Source organism: Mercenaria mercenaria, chromosome 14 (genome assembly GCF_021730395.1).
Source record: "Mercenaria mercenaria strain notata chromosome 14, MADL_Memer_1, whole genome shotgun sequence".
NCBI lineage: Eukaryota > Metazoa > Mollusca > Bivalvia > Venerida > Veneridae > Mercenaria > Mercenaria mercenaria.
In genome coordinates this window covers 35,213,866-35,225,213 of record NC_069374.1, presented here as the reverse complement: position 1 = coordinate 35,225,213, position 11,348 = coordinate 35,213,866, and the positions used below count along the sequence as shown (strand labels likewise).

The 11,348-nt window shown below is 35.8% G+C and overlaps 1 protein-coding gene across 1 annotated transcript; it reads left to right on the top strand.

Annotated features, from left to right (window-relative positions):
• The first annotated feature begins 580 nt into the window (after window positions 1-580).
• LOC123528164 (transmembrane emp24 domain-containing protein 5-like) lies at window positions 581-7,285 on the top strand. Its single transcript, XM_045307903.2, has 4 exons — window positions 581-894; window positions 3,699-3,828; window positions 4,719-4,864; window positions 5,833-7,285. The coding sequence occupies exons 1-4, from the start codon at window positions 679-681 to the stop codon at window positions 6,058-6,060; spliced, it is 720 nt and encodes a 239-aa protein (XP_045163838.2). The 5' UTR covers window positions 581-678; the 3' UTR covers window positions 6,061-7,285.
• Window positions 7,286-11,348: the final 4,063 nt, after the last annotated feature.

Here is an 11,348-nt window from a genome sequence, read left to right as displayed (position 1 = left end):
ACGAACATTACGTCACAGTTCCTTGAAACCGTTGGGGATTTCCAAAGTAAATAAAAGTTTTATTGACTGTATTCAGCTCTGATGGTTTACAAACTGGCGTTTTATAATCTTTTAATCACCATTGTTGTTCGATATGAATTGTTATCGGTGAATTTATGATTTTCTCAGAAGTGATTCACCTCGAATTTTAAAACCGGAAGCTGGAGAAGGTATGGCGGAATACCAGTACGGCAATTTCGATAGTGTAAGATAACGAATGAAATGAACGACTTGGATATGTTTCTTACTAGATGTGCTCAGCGTCCCGTAAGAGGAATGATTATTTTACTATTTGAAAGGGTGTTTTCATTGCTAGTTGACATGTGGTTCGATTTATCAGTCGATAAAAATTGATAAAAAAAGACAAGATTTACTTGCCAACCTGTACTATTTCATAGTATATTAGGTGGGTGGGATATGGTAATGCATATATTTATTGATAGAGCTTCAAGCGCCTGTGCATTAACTGTGGTGTGAGGTGTTTTGTAGAGAATTTCACTGATACTATATCATATACGAGCACGGACACATGTATATCTTACATGAGATAAGCGCAAAATTAAACGATCATTTTATATTATCTCCTTAAGTAAAATCTAGGACATACGTATTTTATACCGAGTGCTAAGTGTAGAACAAATGGCAAAGTTGTTTCCAATATTTATTATTACAACATTTATTTACACTCGGACAAAGTGTCTGTGTGAGAAGATATTTGATCGAGAAACAGACGACTTTGATTTTGACGGATTTCCTGGCGCGTCACACGAGTTTAAATTTGAACTTGTTGCCGGAAAGGAAGAATGCTTTTATCAAAACCTCGTTGCTGGTGGAACCCTTCATATATCCTTTCAGGTACCTTTTCTTTCATCACAATCATATTTGTACAGTGTGTTTTAGATGAATATTAAAGATAGTTTACCGTAAGATGCAAACAGTTATTAACGCCCTACATTTGAAAACCAGTTTGAGAGTCCGGCAGTCTCAGACTCCTATTAGTAAATTTCAATATTAATTCTACTGTTGATCGTTACAACACCAATTATGTGTCGATTCTGACTGACAGATACGTTATAACAATACATCAATAATCAAATAAAGTGACAAATGATAACCCAAATGGCATGAGATAAGTTCAACAATTAATCAGAACGTGTATGTCAAGACATACCCGTAACCCCATCCTCCCCCACCACACACACCCATCTTAGCTGAATTTTAATTTTATACCTCGTGCACAATTAGCATTCATTGTGTATATAATGAAATACCTTCTACAAAGTCTACCTTATTTGTAAACACATTTTCTGCACTTCATAACTTGCACTTCTGTTGTTAATGATATATTTTAGAGGACGTACTTTAAAATGCAAAACAAAATGCAAAATGAAAGTGAAAGTAGAACTATCAAACCTACTGCTACAAACAAAATACTGCTTTATTTCATAAAATATATATGGAAAAAAATCATCTCTGGGAATAGCTAGATATACGAAAGCGCCGAGGTGACAAGTGCGCGTTTTTATCTCGTAGCTACACAATACTATCTTGTTCCCACGAGTGAATACCTCGTAGTCACGAGATAAAAACATTTTATGTTAGGCATACAACTAAAACAAAGAATATATAACTTGATATTTCTAACAAAAACAGAAGATGGACAGTCAAAAGTACATGTACTGTAAGATGACATTTGTTGCTCTAAAAGGAACAGCTCTCTTGAAAGTGTCGTAAACCCCAGTCCCCGGGGCAATCTGTTCAACGAGGACCTACATTGCTCGGGTACTGGGGTAAATTTCAAGGATGACCGACACCACTGGCTTAATTATTTTAAGGAAAAGCAAGGATACCTTAAGCTTATAAAACCACTTTCTAGGCTACCTCAAAGTTTTTATAATGCCAAGTGCTGTAATAATAAGTTTAATTATTATCACACTATATAGATTATAAATAGGAAAAAATCAACACATGTGTAAAATTGAATGAAGACACAAGAGTAAGTCCAGTTTTATAAATCTATTAAATCTAAAGTCCAGTCATAACCACACATTCACAACTACAATTATCTAAATTATGTCAACTAAACAAGCTTCTACAATTAATATAAACACCAATTCTGAAATTTACCTCTATTAAAAATATATATCAGTATCATCAGAAAATTCCACAACTATTCCAAATAAAATGCACAGGAATTTCAGTAATTTTCTTAAGCAAATAAATTAAACTCCAAATTTCTAATTTATTCCCCAATAGAAATGAAGTCCCTAAAATTGGCCCTAAATTTCCAATGATTTCTAATCTAAGAAGTGTTTAATCCAAAAGTGTAAACTAGAAGGGCCTATATTTATAGAGAAGCACAAAACATGCTGTAATCTGATTGGTCAATGACATCTTCCCAAATATGCAAAACTTTTCTCACCAAATGCAGCAAATGGAAAGAATGTCATCAAAAACCAATTACACAAACATAAACTATAGAAAAAAACTACACCTTATCAGTATATTTCTAATTACAAATAACGATTTAAAAGTACTTAAATTAAGTGTCAAAGAATGAACACACATTCTCCCTAAAATATCCAATATGGCTGCCAAAATCAGGTCTTCACATCTAAGGGCCATTTTAAGGGATTACAAGAGAACAAAGCTTTAAAAAAATCTACAAAATTCAATATAACTAAAATATATCATCCTTGACATGACAATTAAGTTTCAGACCTGAACAATATCTCTAAATACTTTTAATAAATCATTTTCATTGGTTAGCTCTAGCCACATAAGAAATGGACTAGCAAAAATGAAAACAAAAGGACATTTTTCAAGATTACTTTAAAGGTACGAAGTGCCATGTCCTCAAACTTTACAAAAATGTTAATTATATTTACAACATATTCAAAGTAGAAATATCATGGAAAAATATGTATTTAGGAGCATGTTTTTGATTTTACAGCAGCTATATTCTGAGTGCAATATGTTTTTGCCTATAACTTTATCAATACCAGCCCGATTAACTTGAAACTTACAGTAAAGTTGCGTAACAAGATGTTCTCTAAGCTACTGTCCTTCAAACAATACCAAACAGTGAATTTATAAAATAAATATTCACAAAAGCAATATATTTCTTTGCCAAAACCCAGGTTTACCATAAAAGCATATTCTACTTGTTCTGAAAAATTCAGTACTCGTATGAAAAACAAAGGTCAGTGAGACGAAAATTCTTCAAACAAAAAAAAATCCCCTGAGTGGAATTGTCAAACACATAATTTGAACATTGAAAGATAAATGAAGCAAACAAGAAATAAAAACAAAGCTAAAGCCTTAGACAAAATGAACTCGACAAGTTCTCGCAATGAAACTTTTGAAATACTGGTCATTTATTTTCATTTGTAATGTGTTGTGTTCCTGCTGTATTTTTACACTGAACCAGTAACGCACTTTAAATCATTTGGCAAGACTTCCTTGCAAGTATTAAGGATTTTAAAAAAAGAAGCGTTATCGATATTGATTGAAATCGAAATCGTAAATATACAAGCCCCAACGGCTCATTATCTTGAGCTGCCCTGATATACTATGCTAACATTAGGTGTACCATGCCTGATAGATGTTGCTGATCTTATATTCCATCTGTTTTATTATGCATGAAATTATATATATAGGTTCTGCGTGGAGGCGATGGGATTATAGGTTTAACTCTTAAAAAACCAGAACAAAACCCATTGGACATCTTGCATTCAATAGAGCCTAGCACTAGAGGATACTTTCAGTATGGCCCGACCACAGAAGACGGTAATAGCGCTGATTTGTATCACTTATTTGTAATTGACATCTACATATAAACTACATTAAGTATTTTTCAATAGTGGGCGGCTCAAAAGGCTTTTTCTATCATGGCTGTTCAGTACTCTTCTTCATCCAACATTCTCAAATAGTGCTGTTTAAACAGCGAAGTTTGTAATGAAAATGCTCGGACATTGTTGTGTAATTGACGTCCTAGAGTGTGACGGTGTAACGAAATTCACAAGAGATGACAAAGTAATAAATATCATCGGACATAACATTGTAACGAAAACATCTCGGGACATGATGATGTGATAAAAATTCTCGAACATTACAGTGTAATAAAAATCTCATACATTTCGATATAATGAATATCCCCGGACTTGGCGGTGTAATAACGATTACAGGGCTTCACGAACGGACATGAAGGTGTTATTATCATCCTCAAACAGGATGGTGAAATAAAAACCTTCGAACTTAAGCGTGTAATGAATGAAGATTATCCTCGCCCATGATGGTTTTGTACATATCCTCGGACATGACATTGTATTAAACATCCTCGGACTTGACGATGCTACTCTTTGACATAACGGTGAAAGAAACGTCTAAAGGCAAAATACACCGTCAAGCCCAAAGATGTTTGTAAGATTTGTTCTAGCATTTTTCATACAGTCACGGTCCAGGAAATTCATTGCACCGTCTTGCCCTGAGATGTCTCTTTCACCCTTATGTCCAAGAGTAAGTCTGAGGTGACATGAAGGCGTGATGTAACGTTGTAATGAACACCATCAGAACGAAAGCGTCGTCCCCTTGTATCAGGTGAAAGACCTCGAAACTTTCGGTTCATTATTTCATATTATTATACATTTCTAATATGCTTTTATTTTCGTTCCAATCAGGTGATTATGCAATATGTGTAGACAATACCATGTCTCGTATGACATCAAAGCTGGTTTATATGTTCATTCTAACCCATATAGAGGAGCAATATACCTGGTACATGGATCTAAAGAAAGATAATAGACTTACCGAAGAAAACGTTACGGTAGGAATTTGTAATGTTTTACCTTTTTTATTGAAGAAAAGCAAATGCAAATTAATTTAAAATGACATTTCAGCCCAAGCATAATTTAGTTTTAGAAACCGTATGGACTTGTGACAGTGCATCAGTTGTCAAAGTGTGGGGAAATAAAACATTTAAGGCTGCAAAGCTCTAATCTTAAAGATTGTTCTTTATTTTAACATCAAATTGACAATATTACACATGTTACTTTAATAAATTTATTACTTTGTGACATTTTCCCAAAATTCAAGCATTACTTTAAACAATTCTAACCTGTTTCCCCAAGCACTTCAAAATACGACATTTATAAGCTAAAGCATTTTACAAAGAGAACATTTCTCTTAACAGAATGCCGACTTTTACCATCAATGCAAACAATTTGTTTTGAATGCTAAGTTAATTCTTAAATGCAATAAAGTATTACGAATCAATTTTAATACCTTTATTCTCTAAATACATTACAAATGCTTATTCTAGTTCGTAAAATATTTTGTCTGTTAAATCTATTCCAAGTATTATTTCGTTAATTTCCATTTTTGTGAAATATTCAGACAGAATAACTCCGTGAGTTAGTTTGTATTAGAATCTTCTACAAAATCTCGTCTACATCCGGGCCAGACATCAATACAAAACATTAGGACGCGAAGCTGAGCACTTGACAGTCTAAAGGCATGTTGTCTAAGGTTATAAAACTGAGTTTAAAGACCAGTCTCAAAACCCAAGCTTGCTTCTTTGGTTGATTTTTTAGTTCTAACGTGAAATCGGCCAATAGCAAAACTGCACTCTGAGACTGGTTTCGATACTTAGTTTTGTAACCTTGGACCCAGTTCTAACTATATTTTAGTCAATAGTGTTGTACAAAAGCTCCTTTTAGTTTATTTCGAATATCAGTTCAGACATATTCAAGTATATCAAATAAGTACCCAAGCTTATTTCAATTTTTGTTTCAGACGTCAATGCAAAATGTTCAGGAATCTTTAGCTGCGGCCTTTATTTATCAGGCTGAAAGAAGAATGCACGTGGTTAGGGACTGGTACCTGGTCACTAGCAACAATACGTATATCCAGACATGGTCTATGTGCCAGTGCTGTATAGTAATTGTTTGTTCTATAGTTCAAGTGTTCTTCGTTCGAAGACTTTTCAGAGGTTATAATGTTAAACCGAATTCAAAACCTTGAGTTTGGGAACAAAATATTTATGTTTGTACCTTTATTGACAATATTTTTAGCCATCGTCATGTGAATTTCTTATATTGTTTTCCGAATCAAACGTGCTTACCTTGTAAAGAAGAAAACTGAAATGGTAAAAGCAGAAAACATGGTAAATAAGACTATGTTCAATCCAATTTTCATTTAACTGTTTGAAATCATAATCAGCCTACAACCGATAGTTCTGTAACACTAGTAAGGACGACGGCGATCAGTTAACATAACGGCTGCCCCTGGATTTGTCGTCAAGACAGGAAACAAATATCCTGCCGTTGAATCGTTACACGAATCACTCAGCTAAGCTAACCGATACACACTATTTGAATCATTGATTTATTTTGTCGGTGAGGCTGTAATGTAGTTTTATTCGTGACGGATCTTTCGTCAAAACATCAAAACGCGACTTCTCGTATTTTCACTTTCTCTCCCGCTCAATCAAAATCTTCATAAATATTGCTGGCGTTTGACGCTGTCGCGAAGGTAAACTTACTTGCACCAGGGCAATCGTCTTAGAGAATAGTTTGAAATAAAAGCGGAATAACACTACAAGAAGAACTTTTTTGACACATTAAAGTTGTCAGTAGAATAAACATTCTGGCTCATAGTATGGCATTATTTTACTAATTTTCATTCCTGGCTTCTATCTCAAAGATTTTATCAGACCTTGTGGTCAACTTATCATGTAATAAAGATAATCGACTAAAACATCATGTAATTGATGCCAAAATAGGACGTTTGAAAAGATAACTTCGGCAAGAATAACTAATGGTGCTCCGTTGGGGACATTGTTGTTTCGCCTCTTCGCCATGTAGACTGGCGAGGGCGATAACACAATAACACGATGCGAAGACACGATATTAACACAGCACTTACGAATCATTTCAATGCACTTTCATCTGCTCGATCTAAGGACGTTATTACGAAAGTATGTTAGGCGGTGTTAATATCGCAATTTTCACATCTTTCCATTAAGCCGACTGGGCGATACATTGCGAAAACACAATGCAGAAGTGCGATGTTGTTCGCATCGTATTATCGCATCGTCGCCCTTACCAATTTACAGTCCTAATGGGCCCTACCCGAACACAGTAGAAAACATGATATGGCGTGTTATGAATTTTTTTAATTTCTCTGATTGTTTGTTTTGTGACGTACTAAATAATGTTACACAGAAAATTAGAGCAAATGGGTGAAACAACGGTGTGTGTGTGTGTGTGTCTTTTTCAAAAAAAAATCATATAAACGACGGTGTCTACTTGTAGCAGTGAGCACAATGCCCAACTTTATAGTGCTGCCTCACTGGAATATCACGCCGTAAACACGTGGCATGATACCCCACCCAGTCACATTATACTGACACCAGGCTGACCAGTCCTAGCACTATCCTCTTAATGCTGAGCGCCAAGCGAGGAAGCTTTACGTCTTTGGTATGACGCGGCCGGGGATCGAACCCACGACCTCCCGCACTCGAAGCGGACGCTCTACCACTAGGCTACCGAGGCGGTCTGAAACAACGGTGGTCTGAACGGGGTGAATGACTGAGTGAGTTGGATATTACGGCAAATCGGCATATATCGCTACAATAGATGAAAATAAGAACTTTTCATGTTAAGGTTTTATGACAGATGCATGCCTGTTTTAAAAAGCCAAAACATAGATAGAATTTTTTCAAAGACTGCACGTCAAACAAATGCTGTACTATGGACAGTCCCAGTTTGTGTCGATAAATTTCATCTAAGTCCTCCCTCAATTGTTACTCTATTCATACCAGGGTCAAGTGATCACAAGCGGTATCACAAACAAAACGCACGTGGTCTATTGTGTAAACTAGGTCAATCGTATTTGACAGTCCAAGTCTGTTTTATGTAAACATTAATGATTCACATTTTTGGATCCGTCCATTGTGCAAAGTTCACACAAACAATTAAAATATGTTTGACAGTGAATGGTGCTTGACATGTTACGAATTCAAGCTGATCTTTCTTCGAAAGATAGGAAAGAGTCAAACGTGTATGACCAAAAAGAGTTAGGTTAGGTGCATACCATAAACCTGGTTTAAGCTCCCAAATAGTTGTTTTGCCACAGACTGTTCCTAGGCGGTGCCCTACTGTGTTTCTTTATTTGTTCGTTTAGTCCTCGTGTGTTTGCTTTGCCTTTGTCTTTGCGTATGTTTGTCCATGTGTGCTAGTCTTATGTATGTCCATGTGGTGCAGATTGCTCTAAATTCGCAAAATTTTTAGTTTTTATTTTAAAGTCTGATCTGGCCAGTAATAATGGCATCAGATTGAACAACACAAATGAGAAAAATAAGTTTCACTTCGTCTAGAAAAAAGGAAGCAGGAAAGAAATTAAAGAGCACCAATGGAAACAATTTGTGTCGGCCATCACGTGGAAAAATTCCTTTCGTTTCAGTTTGAAGAATGCGTCAAAAAGAAGGTAACCGTTTTCAGGTGTAATAATTTTATTTTTATTTTCTTTTGAATATTGAGTTGTTATAGTATAGGCATTGTTATTTGCCACATTTATTTCATATGATAGAGGGGTACAGGCATTTCATTTCAACCGAAATTCCGGATACTGCTTTGTTGATGCTTGTAAAATTAATTTATGCTAATTTTAAATCCACTTTATTGTAATATTTTTATTGGTATGTATATAAGTAAGTTTTATACTACTACTTCTGTATAAGTATGTTGTGTATCGTGCTGTTACTATGTCGTTATTTCTATGTATTAAGTTTGTGACTCACTCACTCTGCAACTCCTTAAAAAGGCTCTGTCTAGATATGACCATTCCTCTTTCGGTAATGAACACCAAACGTTGCCAATAAGGCAAAAACTGGCCTTTGAACCTAGGTGACTTGCATGTGAAAGTAACCTTGCTCTATCATCTCAATGAAGGTCTCTTACAGACTGACCTTTAGCAATATTAGAACAATGGTCTTTCTTGAGAGGTGGCTGATTGCACAATATTGACAGTTTGTCTTTCCAAAATACCAGTTGATCAGCATATGACTGTATACAAGTGTTTATAGAAGTGAACTGTTTATATCCATTGCTGCGTATTCGTAAGCTGTTCTCCTAAGGAGGAGGTAAAGAAAACAACAACAACAACAACAATACCCTCTAAGTAAATACACCAACGAATCGTCAACATATAACACTTGAGTTATAATTTTCTTGTTCTTTTTAAATTGTGAGTTTCACGCCCCTAGGCGGGATAAAATGATGTTTGTTGTGTTTCATTCATTGTACATCTTAGTGCTTCCTCATTATTTAACTTGAAAGTATCATATACCATTTACCGTTATATATTGCGCCAAGTGTAGGCTGCATTTCATTTCGCTGACATTTATTTGATTATTTCTCGAGAATTACTAAACATATATATGTGGAAGTTGTCTTGAGTTTGTATTGGTTGATTGTGGGAAGATTGATGTAAATAGTTTTGTGAAATATTGTGAAATACTTGCATTTTGTTGGTATTTTTTCAATTTATTTGTGCATTTTTTTTTCAGAATAACGTTGAAATTTTCAACTGATTTCTCTTCACACACAATGATTGGCCAATTATCACTTGTAGCTTTTCATGTCAAACACCAATACAATAACGTGAACATACTTGATATTGGAAAGTATGCCCGGGGGAAATTTCGGCCAGATATTCCTCTTTTAACAACAATAAAACAGTTGGTATTTTAAATACAGAGGTTCAAGAGGAGGTAAACATAAAGTTAAATCAATATGGGATGTCAATAAAGGGGTCCATTTGTATAATTTACAAGTACTGCCTGAAGAAATCATAATATAGTTCGACCACGAAATGAAATCTGTATAAACAGTTCAAATTGTATGGATAGCCAAAACCTTGAAATTCAGCAGCAAAATACCAAAAATGTTACCAAAATTAGATGTAAATCCATTACAACAGGAAGAAGTGAGAAGAAAATTCGTGTATGCAGTTTCAATCCAAGATCTGTCAAAAATAAGACAGTTTCTCTGTGTGATCACATAGTTTCAATGATTTGATTTGGTAGCACTCACTGAGACTTGGCTCGGAACTACCATGGATAAAACGTGTATTGGCGAACTTGTACCGAATGGATATTCAATTAAAAGTGTGGCACGGTGCAGCGGCAGCCGTGGAGGGGGTGTGGCTCTCATACATAAGTCTGCATTTACTCTTCGTGTTGTTGCATCTAGTCGTGACAAAGATTTTAAACAATTTGAATACATGGATTGTAATTTGAGCATCAAATGGATTTTCTGCACGAGTGGCAGTGATATATAGACCACCACCAACAAAACAAAACGGTTTAAAGACTAGTGTGTTCTAGAGGAAGAATGGCCTACTTTCCTAGGCAGGTATGCTACAGTTGACTAAAGACATCATCATTGTGGGAGACATGAATTTCCATCTTGATATTCCATCAGACCGAGATGCTGTCAGATTTAAAAGTGTACTTCAGTCAGTGGTATGCATCAACATGTGAACGGACCAACCCATGCCCGCGGTCATACATTAGATGTTGTAATAACCAGGAACGACAGCAAAATAATATCATGTGTCGAGGTCATCGATCCAGTCTTTGTGACAATACTGGTAATATGTCACAGATCACCATGCAATTCACTTCAACGCCAGTGCCGCAAAACCAGCTCCGATACGGAAGCAAGTTTCTTTTCGGAAACTACGCTCTATTGACGTAAGTTCTTTCAAACAGACATCTCAGCGTCCCTTGCACTAATACGCTTCCAGAAGGCGCAGACGTGGATCAGCTAGTAAATGCATATTCAAAAGGATTATCCTACTGATAGATAAACACGCTCCTTTACGCACAAAAACTATCGTTCTTCGACCTAGCTGTCCGTGGTTTACAGACGAACTTCATGAGGCTAAACACTTAAAACGCAAGCTTGAGCGGAAGTGGCGTAAATCCAAACTAACAATCGACCATCAACTTTATAGGGACCAATGTGCTACATGAATAAACTCCTATTCAGGCCCGAACCGACTACTTCTCTGATAAGGTGAAGTCGTGTGGCACTGACCACAAAAGTTTGGCCAAGATAACCAAAAATCTACTAGGAGACAGCCAAGATGCTTCCCGTCCCTCTAACACATCACCAAGGAACTTGCGCAGAAGTTAGTGACTTTTTCATCGAGAAAATTGAGAACATTAGGAATGATATTATTTCGCAATAGCCAAACTGATCGTGATTCAGTAGACTTGCATTGTCCAGAACACCAAGAAGTAG

Bases quoted from the DNA above. Each gene is read 5' to 3' on its own strand.
- LOC123528164 (XM_045307903.2), top strand. From the start codon at position 679: ATGGCAAAGTTGTTTCCAATATTTATTATTACAACATTTATTTACACT. The intron at 895-3,698 runs GTACCTTTTCTT...TTATATATATAG, and splicing joins CCCTTCATATATCCTTTCAG to GTTCTGCGTGGAGGCGATGG. The intron at 4,865-5,832 runs GTAGGAATTTGT...TTTTTGTTTCAG, and splicing joins TTACCGAAGAAAACGTTACG to ACGTCAATGCAAAATGTTCA.